This window comes from Protobothrops mucrosquamatus, unplaced genomic scaffold, assembly GCF_001527695.2.
Source record: "Protobothrops mucrosquamatus isolate PMUCROS unplaced genomic scaffold, P.Mucros_1.0 scaffold_297, whole genome shotgun sequence".
In the NCBI taxonomy this organism is placed as follows: domain Eukaryota; kingdom Metazoa; phylum Chordata; class Lepidosauria; order Squamata; family Viperidae; genus Protobothrops; species Protobothrops mucrosquamatus.
The window spans coordinates 136,270-157,222 of record NW_015386373.1 but is presented as its reverse complement, the minus strand read 5'-3'; the positions used below and the strand labels follow the sequence as shown (position 1 = coordinate 157,222).

General features: G+C 38.5%; 1 protein-coding gene across 1 annotated transcript in view; it reads left to right on the top strand.

Annotated features, from left to right (window-relative positions):
- Positions 1 to 2,791: 2,791 nt before the first annotated feature.
- The window catches only part of MRPS28 (mitochondrial ribosomal protein S28), a 35,340-nt gene continuing 17,178 nt past the window's right edge, over positions 2,792 to 20,953 (top strand). The window contains exons 1-2 of the mRNA XM_029287323.1: positions 2,792 to 2,990; positions 4,885 to 5,063. Of these exons, the coding sequence (XP_029143156.1) occupies positions 2,826 to 2,990; positions 4,885 to 5,063 (344 nt within the window). The 5' untranslated portion in view covers positions 2,792 to 2,825. The remainder of the gene's footprint in view (positions 2,991 to 4,884; positions 5,064 to 20,953) is intronic.

The window sequence follows — 20,953 nt, the reverse complement described above, 5'->3', positions numbered from 1 at the left end:
ATTTGTATACATATTGAAGTTCAGTTGGATATTAGTTACTTTAAAATACTTAGCTATACTTCTTAACATAGTTTTCCCAGGATCTGCTTGTTGTCATTATATGAACTTGTTTAAAGAATTAAGTAGGCAGTTTTCTGATTTTTGATATATCGGACCAAAGCTTTATTTCTTGCACATCCAGCTTTTAGGTACTCTGTTTTTCCACAGGTTTTTCTCTTGCTTTACCATGCCTTCTAGCTCTATTCCACCACCCTTTCCCAGGTCCATTGGAACTAAGTTGTGCTGGGTATAGGTCCTTTTAACAAGAGAATCCCTTCTTAACTATTCCAGTCAGTTTCATATAGTGTGATTTTGTTTTTGTTTACAACAACCTTGTTCAGTTGAATTTTTCCCTATTTATATAATCAGGCTGTACTTCTTGCTGTGCTTTGGACTCATATGCCCTTCCACATACAAACAAACTCTGCACTGCAATTGCAGTTAGAACTTTTGTAAAATAAATATTGGCTTCCAACTGGTATGTTAGAGATTAGATAGTGGAAAACAAAATGAAAACTGCCATGTAAAGAAGCAAAATAGGATTATAAGATTATAAAGTATTTTATAATCTTTGGCTGTATGTGTGCACGTGGTCATAATCATAAACAAAGCAGCATTATACAATTTTGGATTATAAACCATGTGATAAATAACTATTACAGATAAAATTTAGTTTTCCTTACAAATGGAGATATATTTTGACGCAGCCTGATACTGAGACATCATAAGGTACAACACAGAGGATATAAGAATGAATGAAATGAATGAATGAAGCTGTGTATGCTCCAACACTGGAAGTTTTTAAGAAGAGACTGGACAGCCATTTGTCTGAAATGGTATAGGGTTTCCTGCCTGAGCAGGGGGTTGGACTAGATGACTTCCAAGATCCCTTCCAACTTTTTTTTATTATTATTGTTGTTGTTGTTATATTTGTTTTAGGAAATCATTCTCCACAGGTACAATAATTAATATAGACAGATACTATCAAACACTTGATATTCCAAGAATGGATTTGCAGATAAGTATTACATTCGGTCCTTTTGCCAATTGATTGATGGCTTGAATGGTTTTAGATGGCATCCTAAAAGTGCTAAATCCAGGATCTCCTCTTTGAAAAGCTTATTTATCCTCCAGATACTCTAGGTCAAGGGTGTCAAACTGCCAGTCCGTGGGCTGGTTTCATCATACCGGAGCCGCGCCCACCCCATTGCTGGCAATAGCGAAAAAGCTCCGATAAGTTGCGCGACATCACTTGACGTCGCGAGTTTGACATGTCTGCTCTAGGTACTGACACTCACTGGTGTGCTACTATAACATGCTTAACCAAGTTTAATTAAGATTTATTCCACCCAATTGATTGAATTGCACAACACACAATACAATCTGGATTGTGAACCCACTAGGCCAGTTTGTAGTTGTTAGGTGAATAAAACAAATATTTTAGATTTTAGAAAAACAATTCTTGCCATAAATAACATCTAAGTAAAAACCACAAGGTGGCAGTAGTTGAACAAAAAGACTGAACTCTTGATATAACAACAGTATCTTTTTAAACTTTGGTAACTTAGACACAATTGATTTGGTTACTCTGAATTAAGCAATAGGATGTTCATAGATGTGCAACTATTTTGAGTTTTCAGTTTTACAGTATAATTACCAACCATAGCTTAATTCTGGATATTTTGAGAAAACTTCATGAACATGTTAAAAAGTTGAATGGAAGACTGACATTTACTGATATTTATATGAGAAATGAAGAAACAGATGGAACTGCAAGGCACGGAATTTGAAAAAAAAAACACCTGAAATTCACTTATAGTATAATGCCCTAAGTGGTCCAATGATGTTGACATAAATACCATTAATTGATTTATTAGAAAACGTATTACTAAGGTGTGACATTTTCAAGATCATGAATAGCCTAGTGATTAAGGCACAGGGCTAGAGAGCTGGAAACTGAGTTCATGTCCTGCCTTAACCGTGAAAGCCAGTCACATTCTCAGCCCAACCCACCTTGGGGATTGCTGTGGGGAAAATAGGAGGAAGGTTTGCTGGATATATTCACAGCCTTAAAGTTATTTTTAAAAATAATAAAGTATACAAACAAAAAGAGCATTTGAGAATTCTCTGTCCCAGCTGGGATTCCTACACTCCCTCCTAATTCCTAGCTTTGCTGAGAACGAGCACCTGCTACGTCGCCCTAGAACAGCGGTCCTCAACCTTGGCAACTTTAAGACTTGTGGACTTCAACTCCCAGAGAGGAATTCTGGGAGTTGAAGTCCACAAGTCTTAAAGTTGCCAAGGTTGAGGACCCCTGCCCTAGAACGGGTAGGCAACCTTGGCTCTTTTATGACTCGGGGACTTCAACTCCCAGAATTCCTGAGTTAGCATAGCTCAGCTTGGAAACCTCCCTTTTCCCTCAGCATGGCTGGCTCAGGAATTCTGGGAGTTGAAGTCCCCGAGTCATAAAAGCCAATGTTGCCTACCCCTGCTCCTAGAAAGACCAGCTGAGCTTCCCAAACACGCATCACGTAAAGACACGGCGAAGAGCGCGTGCGTAAAAGCGGCCGAGCGTCAACAACGTTGCGCCTCAGCGGAATGAAGGAATCGGGTTCTGTTCAATCCGAGAGTTTCCCCCCGTGACATCCGGTGAATTTCCGCTCTGTTCCAAACAGAGCCCAAAGCCTCTCCTACTCAGAATCTCTATGATTGTTGTGTGGAGGCGGGTTGGAAAGTTACCACTTCCGGTGTGGGCGGAGTTTGGCCAGCCGCGGTTGGATTTAGTCATGGTAGCTGCCGCTCTCTTAGCTGCTGCTGTTGGGCGATCTCTACATCGGGGAGCTTCTACGGTAGGAAGACGTGTCTCCTGCGCCAGTCCTGGGGTGACGCTTGGCTGTCGCCGGGAGGCTTCTTCAAAAGAAGGGGAAGTTGGCGGCGATAGCGGAAGCAAGGTGCGGCTTTGTGCATCCTTTCTTACTCTTCCCTCGGCTTTCTTTCGCGTGTCCACTTTATTCCGGAACTGGAGAAGTGCAGCCTTAACGGGTCCTTTAAGGTTCTCTAGCCTGAGGCTAACCCTGAATTAGTCCGGTACCTGAAGGCTGCACGGAGTCTTTCTTTTGATTTCTAAATGGGTCATTTTAGAGATTCATAGAAAAGTAATTAAATATTATGGCATATTCAGTCCAATATGTGTATATTTAATTTTCTAGCATAATCTATTCTGTATAGTCAAAGGCTTTTCTGTAAGCAATAATCCAAAAGGAAACTTTTTCAAGTATATTGCTTGCTCTCCATTATTCATTCAGTGTTAACTATCTGGTTTTATGTCCTTCAGCCTTTCTAAAACTTCTCTTTTCATTTGATTTATCTGTATCTACATGTGGCGCTATTTTTAGTAAACAAAACCTTTTCTAAAGAATTTGTGCAATAAATCCAGTAATTTGTATGTTCCTTTGGTTTTTTCTTGTTAGTTTAAGAACACTTAAGTACACCTGTCTTCTAATTTCTAGGCCCAGAGAGATTTGTTCCACATGTGATGACATAGCTATTCCACAAAGATTCTCAATTGACCTTCTGAAATTGTTTTTGTAGTTGGCTTATACACTTTTGCAACAATATGATAGAAAATGATCCTGTTATTTATTGTGTTGTAGCTGAGCATATAATTAATAGTGCATTTTTAGTGTTATTGCCCTTTCATTCCATTTGGGTCTCCTAGATAGCATATTGTATAATTTAAAATTTTCCTGTGCTGCTCAGCTTAACTCAGCTTAATTTACTTTATTCCTAAAATATCCAGTCATATTTGCTTTTTAATATACTATGATCTACTGTGTTATCTCATGCATCTGAGACTGAATGTGGAATTTCACAGCAAATCTTATTCTAAATTTGGAAGAGAATATTTGTATTTCAGGGTTGAACTATGGGGCTCGTTGGTGCTTTCTGAGCTTGATTGTTTTCTTGCAGACATTTAATTACCAAACTAGGTAAGTCTGATGATATTATCTAATTTGGTAATGAGACATCTGCAAGCAAACAACCAAGTTCAGAGACTGCAAAGACCCCACTATTCTAAATTTATTTTTCAAAGTAGAAACCACTCTTACAATTATTTTAAACAGTGATTAAAATCATGTCATATAACTGTTAATACTGTAAAAGAAAGGGCATGTGAAGCTTTGTGAGGAGAGATTTTGAAAAAGCCCTGTTGTTTCATTGTAAGACTAGGCAGATCTTCACTAGAAATGTTTAAAATGCAAAAGTGATATAAAGAACTTTTTAATTTTTTTTAAAGCAGCCTTATATTTTTCTAAGCTTGCATGCCCACTGTGTAAAATGCCCTTGCCTCCAGATGTGTGTATATGCTCATACAATAGGTACAAAATTAGTATGGTATCACATTGTCTAGCCTTTAAGGTGTTCTGTAGCTCTATTTTATACTGTCTGTTTTTTAACTATTATGAAATGGAACATACTGTGTTACATGTTACCTTAAGTGCATAAGGGAAAGATACGTTAATTATTGTGAAGATAATTATTGCAACTAAGTGTGCATGCTCCTGAGATCAGATAGGCTACAGTAGTTCATCATCCTTAATCCTGAGATAGGAAGAACATTCTTGCATAACTCTTTATTTAGGAATAAATAAATGTAACACTACCTAAATCCCCATCAAGATCAATGCTCTTTGAATGAATGAATGTTTCGGATTCTTCGTATGATTGCTGCTACTGTTTCTTAATACCTTTAATTTCTCTATAAAATAAAAAAAATTCTGTAAAAGATTACATTAAGAAATCAAATCTGATAATTTCCTAAATTAAAACGACTGCTTTCTCTAGGTGCCTTCCAAGAATGTGGAATCCTTTGCATCAATGTTGAGGTCCTGTCCTTTAATTCAGATGGGGCCTGCCAAAGACAAAATTGTCACGGGACAAATTTTTTACATATTAGAAGATGATCTGTACATTGATTTTGGTGGCAAATTTCATTGTGTTTGCAAGCGACCAGCAGATGGCAAGTAAGTATAGTCATATTACAGATATTTAGTGTGCATGAAGGTAAATTATATGTATTATAATAAACTATTTTTATGATGTTATCGTTGAATAACATTTCTTCTTCAAATTTCCTAAATATTTCATTTTTTAAAATACTGAGCATTTAAAATTTTCCTTTTCCTTACAAAGAATAGTGAGCTTAAGAGATCATGCATGTGCAAGGCTTCAACAGCATATAGGAACTTTTACATCTTTCTGCCTCTTAAATATGGCAACATTTATACAGAATATCATTTTCCTGATGAATCAACATCCAGAAGAACAGAAAATCAAATTGGTATTCAAGATTGCTCCATTTAATTTTTGAATTTTCCCAGCCAAGACTAAAATTTGGATTTTAAAGGGAGAGAAAGGTATGAGGCAGATCTCCAGAAAGACGCTCAGGAAACAGAAAAGAGTGACTTAGAAAATCAAGCTTGAGAGAAGAAGAAAAAATATTTTGCAGGGGAAGGGGAGAAAGGGGCTCCGGAGCTATGTGCTATCTTTAAGGAAGTAGAGGGAAAGAGCAGAAACTGAGGAGGAAGTGTCCATAAATAAGAGCCATTTATTAGTTCCTTGTTCAAGTTTGAATCTACGAAGAGGACTATTTATGGTTTGTGTCCCAAGAGAAAATACTGCCAAAAATTGATGATATTACTCTTCTCCTTTGAGATAGACTAGGTTAGGAAACATTCATTGTTTATTCATTGGAACTCTATTGAGCTAGCCTATAGCAGTGGTTCTCAACCTTTTTAATGCCGCGACCCCAACCAGTCGTAAGTCGAGGACTAAACCGGTTGTAAGTCGAGGACTAAACCGGTCGTAAGTCGAGGACTAAACCGGTCATAAGTCTAGGACTACCCAACCGGTCGTAAGTCGAGGACTTTCCCTGCCCGGGAGCGCCATGCATGCGTGGTTCCCCCCCCTGCGCCGGCTGAGGCATATCTGGCAAGCGGCAGAGACGGAGCAGGCCGACCACCAGCTGGCCCAGCCTAAGGGAGGTAAGGCACCCGCTGGAAAAGGGGAAAAAAATGGCAGACAAAAAAAATGGCAGACAAAAAAAATGGCGGACAGCCTTGCTTGGCGACCCCCGTGAAATGGTTGATCGACCCCAAATGGGGTCCCGACCCACAGGTTGAGAACCACTGGTCTATAGTAAAAGAATCTTGAAAGCCTCAGAATTTTTCTCCGTTCCCTCCTTCTTATATTCTGGAACTGTGTTCTTAATCTTGGCTACTTGATGTATGAACTTCAACTCCAGCATCATGGGGGTTGAGGTCCATACATCTTTAAGTTGCCAAGGTTGAGACCATACTGCTCCAGAGTATTAAGGCAGAGCCAGTTTGAGAGTTTTTTTCTAATGTTTTAAATGCTGTAATGCTTAAATGCATTTCCCGGGCTTTTATATTTTGTAACTGTTGCTGCATAGTTTTCCCAAGATCATTTCTCTCCACAATTGCGCTCTCCTAAAACATTCTGCTCTTATTCCTACTGTGAATTGCAGTTACCATAATGCCCTTAGCTGTACTAATAGCTGTGTGGAGAAGATGCAAAGATAAGAGCTCCTCATGTTACTAATACATTTTGAGGCAGTTTCTTCTAGTTGAATTGGAATAAGTGAGCCCTTTTTCACAAAACCCAATGTGGGTATAAACTTTTACTGCTTCGTAGCTAGTATGCAAAGTGATCAAATTTAAAGAAAAAATAAAGGGAAAACATATAGGTTATGAATTCTTAAATTCTTTCCAACACTTGTACCCACAATGGCCATAAGAAGCATCTACATTTGTACCCACGGTGGCAATAAGAAGCATCTTTTGTGTACTATAGGGATATGTCTATATTTGTGTTTCTACTCTTTTCCTGGTGTTGCTCTTTGTGGTTTGTTGGTATGCATGCACTAGGAAGCACAGAATGAACCCCATATGCTCTGGGCCATGGGACCAGGAGGGTGTAGAATTGAGCTATTAACAGCATTTTGAACAATTGCCCAAATGCTTCTCCATAGGACTACCCTGGTGGAATATTTTGTAAGACGCTTTTGTCTGGAGTTCTCATCTAGATTTCATCCATTTTCACGCTTGATCTTTCTTTTGCTGGTTGTTCCAGCTTTACCTAATTCGGTCCTGTTCAGAGCATTTTCTGAGAGTGATCAGCTGTTGAATTAGAAGGATGGCAGAGTTCTGAGCCCTTTACATAATTTCTTTCCAGTGTTCTATTCAGATGTGAAGAATAAAACTAATTAAAAGGAAGAGAGAAGGTAGAAAAGAAATTCTACTTTTGTGAATTACACTAAAGTCTTTGAAGGGTCTGAGACCTATACCTATGTGGACTAACCTAAATAGCACCAGCAACTTGATCTGGACATAATAGCTTGTTTCAAAAGCCTTTTCTCTTGGAATGTTATCTTGATAGCTTTCCCCTGAAATCATAACTTGGCTTTTAATATTTTTTTTTCAGCAAAATTGCTGAAGGCCCACCACATTGTATCCAAATTTGTAGTATAAGGTTTTCAGAATTCCTTAATCTCCTGTTATTTTTTCATGCTGTATATTCATTTAAAAGTAGTTATAATTATCATGGTCATGTTTAAATGGTCATATTCTAGCTTTGTAAGTTGGGTGTGTGTGCACGCCAATCATATGTCTCTGAGTGATGGTCAATCATATAAAAAATCAGCAAAGAAAATCAATTCAGCCTAGAAAAAAAATGTAAAAACCCACAAGCATTATACAGGGATCACTAGAGAGAAGGTTGCTGCTTCTTCTAGTCTTGTGAACTTCACAAGAGGTACTCTCTAATGATAACTAAAAGTCAACTTTGGCAAGGCAATGCTTCATGTAGTCCAGTATTCTGACACAAAGGAATTTTTAAGAAATAACTGGTACTTTGAATTAGACTTCAGAATTGCAGCAATCTCAAAAGTGGTACTTTTCTGTTCTGGAGGAATAGTTTTACTAGTCTGGCTATTGCATTCTGGACAAATCTCCAAAGATTGTCTCATATATCAAATGCTACATAAGCCAGTGGGTTGATAATGATGTAAGTTTGGGTGAGTGAAGAAATCTAGATTTATTTGTTATATATGTAGTTGTTATTAACTGCCTTATAATAACATATCACAAAAAAAAGAAAATATAAAAATTGGTAAGCTTCCTACTGCCATAAAATGAGAATGGGCAAAAGATCCAAAAGCAATATAAGATTAAATGTCAAAGACATTATATTACATGATAATTAGTATAATATAAACTACGAAAGAATAAAACAAATGTGTCAAGATCAAGCTACTTCCTGAATTCATTATGTTTTCTCATTTTATGGCTTCTTTATTTGTTTCACTGTCCAAGAAGAGCAAAGGGGCAGTGTGAATATATGTATTCCTTGTTTTCTTACAGTAGCATTTGATCATCAGATGAGGTCAGTATCAAATATGAATGTGAAAAATGTAATTTTATCTGAAATAGTGAGGTATCACATAGGTGATACCTCCCTTTCTGTGGGAGAAAGAGTGGCCGAGCCAGTGGGTCAAATGGAGAATTAGTCTGGAATCCCTATGTGGGCACAAGAGGGCGAAGTCAGATCCCTCTTGAATGCCATTGAACCTTATGTAGTCTCACCCAGGTGCAACTTATCATTCTGAGAAGATTCCAGTGTATGGACTAAAGCAGACATGTCAAACACAAGGCCTGCGGGCTGGATCTGGCTCGTGATGGGCCCAGATTTGAGCCATGGGACCACCCTGGAGATGGCAAGAGACCGGCCCCCACCGCCCTAGCCTCAGCCCAGCTGGGCGCCCCCCCCAGTGCACACATGGGAGGCGAGCACAGGCTGACGGTGTCCGGCCGCAGCCTGCTTGCCTCTCAGCTGGCACACTCGGGGGCTGGCAGCAGGCGGAAGCACAGGTATGGGGGGGTGGCACGTGATCTGGCCCACCAGACACACATGCTCCGTCCCACCTTCTGTCTTTGCGCAGCCATTGCGTCTGACAGACTCGATCATGTCTGCCCTCCCCCCGGCACCTCTGCCTCCGCCTGTTGCCGGTACCAGCACCATGCCTGCTGCTTGGAGGGCAGACCCCAGTCATCGCAGCAAGTGTGCCAGCCGAGGAGCCAGTGGGCTGCTGCTGCTAAACACCATCGGTCCCTGTGCATTCATCACCTCTGCACGTGCCAGGGGGCACCAGGCTGGGCCGGGGCGGGATGGGCTGGTCCCTTTCTATCTCCATTGACCAAATCTTGCTGTCTCACTATCTCCGTGGGCCAAATCTGAACCCTTCAAAGCTAGGCAAATGGCGGGGCAAGGTGGTACCACTCCATATCCCCTGTGCTCTCAACCCCCCATCATCCAACCTCATCCTCCAGCGAGCGCCGTTGAAAGGGCCGGGACACCTGCCATCCAGAGCCCCGGGCAGCCTGTGCTGCCCTCCGGGGCCTCCCGCGTGGCCCAAGAGGGTTGGTGAGGGTTCTCTGGTGGATCAGCCCCAGCACCCACCCCTGTCCCACCCTCCTCCTTGGAAGACCCCTGGATCCCCCCTGCCCAGGCCCAGGCCCCCACAGGCACCCCCAACGCAAGTTATGTCAAGCTGGCCAAACCCACCCTGACCACACCCATCCAGTCGACTGTGACCACCCGGCCATGCCCACCCTGCCCATGACCACCCAGTTGGCCATGATGACACTGGCCACGCCATCCTCCTCCCCCGAGGGCAACCACAATGAAATCGAGTTTGACACCCCTGGGCTAGAACAATAAAACAGCTAATTGAAATGTTACCTGTGGGTCTGGTTGTTTGCTCCTGACACTTTCAACTTGATTACATTTGCTGACAAGAATGGTTTTCTATATTTTCCTTTTCCCTCTCCCCTTTATAAAAAAGAGAAATGGCATGGCATTGACTTTGACTTTTTTTAGTTGTAATTTTCAGTGTGTCTGACCTTGGCTCCATTGGTTGAGAAGGGCATAGTTTTATTAGAAGTCAAGTGAATTGCAGTAGTGCAATATACCAGACTTCTAATAAACTATACCTTTCTCAACCAATGGAGCCAAGGATCATTTCTACTTAGAGGTTTAAGTGGTGGCAGGTCTGACACAGTTACTTTTAGTAATTTTTGTTGACTGATAAAAATGGTTTATTTTATTTGTTCTTAGTCATGTAGTTTACTAAAATCCCAGCTCTTTGGTAAGATTGTTCTCCTTGTGTTATTTTCACAGATTACAGAAATGGAAGGACGAAGTAGCAACTATTTATATTTAAAGAAGGATAGATTCAAGAAGGTGGCTTTTAAAAAGCTGCTTTTACAGGGTTATTCACAGTAACTCTTTGCCCAAACAATGCATGTGGTGCCTCTATGTCTACTGTCAAACACAAGAGTGCATTTTTTTTACAGACTTAGCTATGTGATTGCAGAGTGAATCTATGCATTTTTCAGCAAATAGCTCCCAGGATTATTTATAGTAATGTACACTTAGGAAATTATAACTTTTTATCTCTTGTGGACTTCATCTTATTTGTTTAAATGCCTTACAGTGCACTTTTTGTTTGCCACCCACTGCGTTGTTCTGTACTAGTTATTTTCAGTCTCAAACTGACGTGCTTTTTGCGGTTCAGTATTTCACAAAGATGGTGTTGCTGAAATGGATAAAACCATAAATCTGTAAATATTTTTGGACTATTTTTTTAATAGTGTAGACAGCTAGCAGAGTTCACACCTAGAGACAAAATGCAAGTCATTACAAATCACCTTCCTCAAAATAGACATTATAATTAATAAATAATTCAGTTTTCCCTAAATAGTATAATTACATATGACGGGGTAGCGTATAGGGCAGTGATGGCGAACCTTTTAGAGACCGAGTGCCCAAAAACTGGCCCCGCCCCTGCTCCATCCCCTGCCCCACCCCCGCTCCGCCCCCCATCCCCCGCCCCGTCTGCCCACAGGACCACTCACCGCCTCCATGGCCCACCGCAGACCGCCCAGGCAGCCCAGCAGCACTATGGCGGCCACACCCTCTGCCCGCACCCTGCAGCATCAACTGCATGATGGGGTGTGAGGGCAGAGTCTTGTCTACGCTGCCTGGCTGCCATGTCCTTGGCTGCGCTGCTCCGTGTGGGCCACGCTTGAGGGAAACTCTCCTTCAGGGGGGCTGCTGGAGAGGAGGGGGTCACGGGAGGAGGCAAGGCTGGGGCAACGGCACGTGTGCCCACAGAGAGGGCTCCGAGTGCCGCCTCTGGCACCCGTGCCATAGGTTTGCCACCACTGGTATAGGGGTAGCAAATACATTAAGATGGCTACAGACGTTAGCACTGTTTTATTGCACCAGATGTAGATTTAAACATTTTAAAAAAGCCTATGGTGCAGATGTATCTTTTATTTATGAGTATGTTTCTTGCTTGCAAAAAATTGCATAACTTCAAAATTCTACTCAATTTTTAACCAATCGTTATAAATGGTACCTTAAAATAAAAAGCAAATTCTAATTCGATGCTGCAAGGTTAATCACTCTTAAAACCAAAAAGTGATAAGTGTTATTAAGCATATAGCCAATTGGAACATTTAAAAAACAAAAAGATGCTTGGGTTTAGGATATCATAACCATTTAAGAAAAATAAAAGACTGCAAAAGCTTTGTAATCATAGAATGGTGTCAGTTAAAAAGAAAATTTTTCCAAGTTAAGAAAAGCATGCAGAAGATGCCTTCTGGAATACTTTCCAATACTTTTTGTTCTGGATAATTGACTAAGGAAGAAGTAGGGGGACTTAGAATGGAAATGCTGGAAGTATTTCAAGCCACAGCCTAATCATCTTTCCCATCGGGTTGCATTGGTAGATTTGTTTTCTAAAATGTTTACTGTACAGGCTGAATCTTACCCAATTTCAAACTTGAATCTTCCTTTTGCAGACTTCTCTCCCACTCACCACCCACCTTTCACTAAATTTGGTACTTGTATTGAGGTTTCAGGGAGTAATCCTGCTGACATGCAGAGAGGCGGAGTCCTGAGCTCACCTCTACATTATTTCTTTGCAATATTATTTTGGATTAGAAGGAATAAAAATGGCAATTTAGTGAGATGAAATGGAGCAACATGGATGCATGGTTAGCAAGTTCAGTTAAGGTAGTTTATATACTTCATCATGTTGCACATCATAGACACATTTTAAGGTCATGAAAATGTAAAATGCCATTTTGTCTTTGTAATAGTTGTAGTGCTGATAGGTTGACATTAAAAGCAGTTTATACTGAATATGCAGTTAGCCTGGAAGACTGAAGTGCTCGGGCTGAAAAGCATTCAGTAACTTTGTTCTGAACATCCTGGACAAAGTGGAGAAGCTATAATACAGTATATAATAGATATTGAGAGGTTAAAAATCATCCAGTTCTTTTTCCTTATGTAGAATTACTCCTTTCTCCCCCACAATCCATTTTGTATTTGTGTGTTGAAACTTAAGGAAAATACAGGAAGAGTGTTCTTCATGCTTTTCTTCCTAACATTTCCCTCTCTCCATCTTCAAAAGTATATCCAGTCTGTCAGTGAAATGCAAAAATATGCTCAAATTTGATATAAGCAGCCATCTTGGATCCTGGTCCTTTTTTGGTGAGAAATCATATCAGAAAGAGAGTCTTTCCCTTCTTCCTTAATCTGGCAGCTGTGTAACCTGGGAGCTTTGAAGAAGGCTACTGTTAGAGTTGCCTGATGTTTTGAACAAGACCACTACTGTGATAAACTAGGGATACTCAGCAATGTCTGGTTTCAGGTCTGAACTTATAATTGATATAATAAGCAAATGGCATAGCTACTAAAGAAGAAAATTGTGGAATGGGAGAGGCCAATGTAATTGGAATAGTGGTACTTTTAGTTACGAATACTTGTTTATTAATTTCATACCTATTATATATCTGTTGCACACATTTATTTTGTGCTTGTGCTGAACAATGATTATAGAGCAGTTTTTCCATTGATTATAGTTGCTGAAAATTTGTGGAAGCTTTAAGCTGAATGCCCAATATTGGGTTGTGTAGGGTGGGCAAGATTTTTCAACATAAGCATGTTGTTTTCTTGAAATTGTTAAGATATAAGGTGTATTCTATTGTTCTTGATCAAATATAATATAGTTTATCCAGCACATAGACTATCTTAATGTCTATTGGACACTCGTAAAGAGAGGGGAGGCAGCCCTCTTTGCTCTAATTTCTACTAATTCAAGAAACTCTACTTAAGTATGTGAGTTTCTTAACTGCAACAGCTAATAACTCTAAGATACATTCTGTGAGTGTTCATACTACCATGCATGGTAATTGTTTGTGTACTAAGCTGCCTTACCTAATTTATTTTTCTCAATTTTCTACTGACAGTTCTGTAAATGTGAGCTCAGAATTCTGGTGCACTTCTCTATTTTCAGTTCTCAGATGTCCCAATGATACAGTAATTTACTGATGTTCCAGAACTAACAGGAGAAACATTTTCAAAGGAAAAGGAAAGTCAAGCTAATATTCTAATAGGCAAAATTGTCCTGAGTAGTACAGCTGGAGCTTCAGTATAAATCCAGAGGTACTGTGGAAGTAATTAAGGTGGGAGAGAGTCAACTGGTGACTTTAGGCTTTTCATTGACTTTGTCATGTGCATATGGATATTCTTTTGGCTGCAGGAAAGAGTGCAGAACTATTCTTCCTCCTTCATTTCCGAGGCTCTTTAGCCCGCATTGAGCCAGGAACAGTGGCTGAGGACAAAAGCTGTATACACTGTACAAACAGTGCACCAAAGCAGCAGTACACTGAGTCATTCTTCGCTCTGTGTGAGAACTGAGGGGGACTCTATTCACTTCCTTTGTGCTGGTGTCTGTCAACAGCGCTGTTTGAGGCAAGGCCTATTGTGCTGGCCAATGTTTCTTATTGACCCAAGTCTGTGCCTGCAATGTTCCCAGGGTCGAAGTTGCGAGTGAGAGAATGTTTGAAAAGGAGTAATCATAGGGTAAATGCATTTTGCTGCATTGTCATCTGACCTATTAAATCTAAACTGTGGTCTGTGTTAATGCAAACAGGTAATTATGTAGTCACAGCTGCAGCTATTGACATCTGGTTACCTCCCAAAGGGGGGAAAATTTGTGGTTTTCTCTACCATGTCTAGGCTCTTAAAATTTGACTTTAATGGTATTAAATATAAGGAGAGGATAGATTAATATGATAGTCAACAAGGTGAATACTTTGTTGTATTCACAAGGTAAATATGTAAGAAAGGATAGCAGTGTTCATGTTACCTTACTCTAGTTTTTTCAGTGATTTTCCTTTAATAAAAATTAAGAAATTATTAACTATTATAAGATAAATTTGGGGACATAAACACTATAACCTCCTTTCCTTCCTCTCATACTATTGTGATTTCTACTCGCATAACTGACATACCGTTGTGGCCCACATATGTGTTATACCATCCCTCTATATTAAGTTCCTAGGAGCTGAATCCTTAGCCGCAACATTGTGTGTAGGCTTCAGTTCTTTAAGTAGCAAGCATGCTGGGGTAATAATAACATTTTTGACAAATAAATTATATGATTGCTTGCCTTTCAGGGTAATATAAGGCTGACACACATTGTACCAATTGAAAATCCTGCTCTGATACAAAGTAGTATTCCCTGCCTATTCTTAGGAAACAAAGACCAATATTCTAAAAAGCAACACGTTTTCATTAGGGTCTAATAGTATAGAGAATTTGAGGATGAAAGAGACTTGTATTTGGAAAATAAGGCTGCAAATGTTTAGGCTCACAAGAATGGTCTAAATAATTACAGACAGAAATTCCATATGGATTGTTGGTCAGCTTTCTTTCTATATCAACCTGATGGATTTAGGTAATAAAAATGATATCTCATAAATACATTATTCAATACCTCAGATAGATTGAATCATAGAGGTAGGTAACGGGGTTTCTCAGTATGAATAAAAATTTGTAGATGTTTTCAAGACTTGCCTTTGTTGCTTAGAGGTCTTGGAAGTGGCCTGAGGGATTTAGAATTCCTGTAATAACTGCAGTTGGTTTAACTTTCTTTGACAGGGATTGCCTAGTCAAACTAATCCACATAGTGGTAAATTCAAAACTGAACTTGAGAATGGTCTTGGAACCGCAGCTAATTCAGTAGCATCTTCTTCTAATATTTAACTCTAGCACTGAAACTCTTATGATTATTTTGTTAATTGATTTATTATATTTGTAGCCACTCCATTCATCTAGTCCAGGGGTGTCAAACTCGCAACGTCACATGACATGTCGTGACGTATCACAACTTTTTTTTCCATTGCTGGCAATGGGGTGGGTGCGGTTTTGGCATGACACATGAGGCCCACAGGCTGGCAATTTGACACCCCTGATCTAGTCTTTCAAGCAAAATTCTTTGTGGTTTGGAATTCTCTGTGTGAAACCCTGAAGTGGAGATTAGGATATAGTACTGGTTAATTGGTCTAGTTCTTTGGCATATTTATATCCCAGCTTTCTTCCAGGAGGTCATGGAGCATATACAGTACGCTCTGCTCCAATTCTTCTCACATCAAGATTCCTATGGAATAGGTTGGCTGAGAGAATAATTGATCTCAAGTCACCCTTGAGCTTAAGATATACCTTAACAACCTCATCACACTGGTAAAAACATTTCTAGTAAGGTCAGAATGACATGCTCTAAAGTCAGGATATTTCAACCATAAAATGCTTTTGTATCTTTAGTCTTTTTGATGAGGATGCCATTTAATGGAAGCAGAGGGGCATTTTTCTGCTAAGGCACGTACACTGCAGAATAATCTCCCAGTCAGATTCAGGCACATTTCAAGCACAGTTAATTTTGCTTCCATTTAAATATTTGCTTATTTGCCAGGCATTTTCTTAGGCACCTGGCTATCAAATTTTCTGCTACTCTGAGAATTGTTTCAGGTCCATGGAAAATGTTCTGAACTCTAATCAATTTGAATTCAAACTACTATGCTTAGAATTTGTTTCAAAATTCAAAACAGTCACTTCACATTTGAAGCAAGAGATTTCAAGCCTTTCAGAGGTGTGATAAGTTCAAAAGGAGTAATTCAAATCAAACAAAGATCTAAATCAATCAAGGTTTATTGAAATAGTCTGTTTCAAGTTTAAGCCAAATAATTCAAAAACTATTTTTTTCTAAAAAAATTGCAAACCTATTTTATTTTGTATATTTTGAGGAATGTTAATAAAGTGTGATAAATCTTTGTGTGTACATTCAGAGTTGTGTATGTATATATGTGTGCACGTATATGTATGTGTGTGTGTATGTATATATAGATATATAAAATCTGTCATACCTGCCAGCTTCACTGTGTTTCATGTGCTTCTTTACTCATTTTAGTTTATTAAATCAGACCAATCAATAATATGAATAGATTTCAGAATTATATCAATTGTTTTGTCTTTTTATCTTAATATAAGGGGAATATAAGAGTTACCTTGAAATGGGTGGCAAATAAATTTAATAATAATAAATAAATACATTTGGCAGAACTTTCATTTCCTTTGTGCCCTAAGTCATTTCAAAAATGACTTAGAAATAAGAAAATAAAGCATAAAGCAGAGAACAATGTGATACAATAGCGTGTAAGATAGTATAAATTCAGTTGTAAAAATATATAAAATAATGCAGCAGGAAAAAATACATTAAAATGTGCCCTACAAATAATATTTGTACAAATAACGCAAATAGCAGCATCTAAAAACATTTTCTTTTTCAACAAGCATTTGACTGTACTGATGCTTCACTTTCATTGTTGGTTATTATTTTATGCTTTTTAAAATTCTTTTTTACTTTTTAAAGTGTATATTTAGTAATCTGCTTTGAATTGGAAGTAGAAATTTATTATTTAAATAAAATAATTATGCTTAGATACAAAACTGAATCTGGCTGCTTAAAGTTCCCAATTTCAATTTGTGTATTTATTTACTGAAATGTTATATGCTATATATAAAAATCAAAACAACATTCTGCAACCCACATAAAGATGAATTATGAATATTACTCAGATATTATTAATGAATACCTAGGGGAGTTCTCCACTGGGAAAAAAAATTGCCTACTGATGATTTTTGCTCACCAGGATTGTTTATAGCCATTTATTTTGACTATATTGTACTCTTTTTTCCCCAGTCAAATGGGTTACACTTATTGATTGATGGTTTATGGTTATCTGTGCAAATTTATGTGCCCTATCCTGTAATCCCAACAAGGATATCGCTTCAGTTCATTATTCCACCCCAAGTAAAAAGCTTTTCAGACATAAGATTTTAATATTAATGGTGGACAAGAAAAGAACAAGAGTTGAACATTTTATTTATTTTATTTCCAAAGTTTTTATAAAAAAAAGCAAAAGCAATAGTACTTAGACGTATATGTTGCTCTATAGTGCTTTACAGTGCTCTCTAAGCAGTTCACAGAGTCAGCATATTGCCCCCAACAATCTGGATCCTCATTTTACAGACCTCAGAAGGATGGAAGGCTGAGTCAACTTTGAGCTAGTAGGATCGAATTCCAGGCTGTGGGCAGAGTTAGCCTGCTATATTGCATTCTAACTACCGCGCCACCATGGCTCATGATACTAGAGGTAGACAAATACCTTACCGCTTTGGATGGTAGTTTTAATTGTATATTTTTGCCTGCAGAATTTGTGCAGTATACAAGTAGTCCTCGATTTATGACCACAATTGTGCCCAAAATTTATGTTGCTAAGCGAGACATTTGTTAAGTGAATTTTACCCCATTCCTCATCCTTTCCTGCAAAGGTTGTCAAGTGAATCATTGTAGTTGTAAAATTAGTAACACAGTAGTTAAGTGAATCTGGCTTCCCCATTGACTTTGCTTGTCAGAAGGTTGCAAAAGGTGATCACATGATCATGGGACACTGCAATTATCATAAATATGAATCAGTTGCCAAGCATCTATATTTTTATTACATGATCATGTGGGTGCTGCAACGGTCATATGTGTGAAAAATGGTCATAAGTCCCTTTTTTTCAATGCCATTGTAACTTTGAACGGTCACTAAACAAATGCTTGTAGGTTGAGGACTACCAGTAAAATATCTAGGCCTGCTTGTAATTTCATTAGCATAGTCTGCTTTTTCTCCTATTCCTATAACTGCAACAGCAGATTCACCTTGCATGTCACTGCATGAAACTATAAATCATTTTGTTCTGGATGCCTTATGTTGTTTTATGCTTGCTTACAATGTTTGTAATGCCCTTTGTGATAAATAACTTCCTTGCTTTTGTAGTCTAGAGCAGGGGTCTCCAACCGCTGGTCTGTGGACCAGTACCGGGCCGTGGCATGCCAGCAACCGGTCTGCACAAACAAGCAAAGCCCATTTGCGAGATGCAGGCAGCACACAAAACCACACACACCCTAGTACATGGAGAAGATCTCTCTCCACGGAACCGGTCCCTGGTGCCCAAAAAGTTGGGGACCTCTGGTCTAGAGAATATTAACAGATTTTGGCAGAAAGCCATCAGTTGTAAAATGGGTGCTTCTTAAGACAATAGAAGAAATTTGTAACATTTGTTGTCAATAAGTCTTTTCTATTGTATAATCTTTGCTTATACTTACCTATAAGTACCTTCCCCACCAGCCTGAGGCCTTTGACATCAGTTTTTTGGGGTTGGTTTTGCTGTGTTAGTTTAGCATAGCTTCATTAAAATTACATATTATTTGGTGATCCATTGCTCTTTGCCATACTTATAATCAAGGCAACATGTTTGAAATGCTCGTTGCTAGGAAACAACAGTAGAAGAGGCTCTATTTATGAGCTCCTGGAAAATGCTTATGATTGGTCAATGCTAGACACGAAATGCAGATATAGAAAGGCATTTATCCATAAGGCCTTCCACATTTTATTAGGTCCACATAAAAGCTGCAAGTTACTTAATGAACAAATTATGACATAGTATGTACATGAAAAGCAGTGGTGATATGGATAGAATCTTAACTAATCCAATCTCATGGAGATTAGATCACTTCTTAAACCAGGCTCCTTAATTAAAAAGAAAAAAACAAAGTAAATGTTTGCCTTGAAGAGAGTGCCATTCACAAAAATGGAGAACTTCATTAAGAACTGATGAATGCAATTTCTCTTGATTTATTTCTAAATCAAATGCTCATGGAATTATGAGGTGCTTGATGACGTCTGCTCCTTGATATGCACGAGTGTGTGCCAATGTACTATTGAGTGTGAGATGCAGACCGTTCAGAGTAATATTGAAAACAAAGGAAAAACTAACGTAATATGCTTAACCTATGCATCTGTTCCTTGATATTTTGCCCTGTGAGAGCACCTTTCTGACAGATTCTCAGGCTCCACTGTGAGGTCAGAGCAACCTTAGGGCTGTAACTATGTTGTCTGTGCTGGCAGCTGCACGATTCAGTCACTGCAGTCTGATGCTTTATGGTTTCTAATGAAAATTAACGTAATTATTTTGTCCACAAGCAAGAAAAGTTTACACATAGCCAAAATTTAGACCTGTTGAAATCTAACAAGATAGAGGATCTAGTGTAATTTTGAAAAAGCAATGTGAGTACCAGTTATATGGTGATATTTTGCCTGTAGTCTTATGAATCATTGCCAGGTGAGGAAACACAAAAACGGATGTACAGTGGCCAGGTCTGTGCTAGTGAAAAGCAGAATTGAGTTCCTGTACTACTGGCTTTATCGTTGATCCAGATTTTGACCCATAGAAAATGTTGCTGCCTCTGTGTCAGAGGCTGGAAAGATGGGTGAAAGCAGTGAAGTGTGAAAACAAGGTTTGGTTTAGAATGGTGTGTTTGGGAATAAGGTGGTGTATTGAATCACTTGGTTCTGAAAATTGTAATCGGTGCCAGTAGTACTGGGGGAGGTCATGTGATGAATCGCTTAGCATATATAAATTTTGGTCCCAATTGTGATCATACTGTAAGTTAGGACTACCTGTAAAATTCTAACTTGCAAATACATGGGAGCAAATTTTCTGCTACAATATGGTTGTAACGGTTCCTGTTTATAATTTGCAAATAATACAAGAATGATTAAAGAGAATGATCCCTTAAAATAATACCAAGCAAATAGATCTCTTTTCCTGAATTTCTTTTATCTGTTATCCACTGGTATTTTCCTTATAATATGCGTATGAGTTATAAGTACAAATCAGCCTCTTTAACCATTTTGGTTATCTTATTTGAGGAGACTTGGGAGCCTACAGTTTGCTTTATATTTTGTGGGCAAGGATTACTCACATAATATAGAAATGAAGTTGCAATGCTGCTTAACCATATTGTTTTACAGTATATTCTTTCCAATTCATGCAAATAAAAAATATGTGGAAGTATGAAGCCAATTATGTATTTCATTGATCTTACTTATTTTGGCAATTGAAATTTGTGAAAACACAGGAACATAGAGAATATATGTTTGACACATGGCATGGTTTCCATAGTGTTGAGGCATTTATTACATCATACTTAGATTCAAATTTGGGATAAATATCATTCAGTTCTAAACTTTTTTTGTGGCTATGATAGCATTTCATTCTAAGCTGTATAGAGTATTGTTAATTATTTAGATAAATTTCAACATCATTTCAGACCTTGTTTGGTGATAACAATTTAAAGCCTGCATGTTGGATCAGATATACAGATTTGTGAGTATATCCAGGACTAGAGATTTTTTTAAATTAAACACTTGTTTTGTGAACTCACCAACAGTTTATAATTAGAACATACAGTTAATTAAAGTAAAAAAAAAATACTATTTGATATTATTGATATGGGTGCTTTAAGGAGTTGCAAACAGACAGTATGTAGTTCTTTCAAAGTAGTGCTGTTCCTGTGTCTGCCAAATTTCCCTGT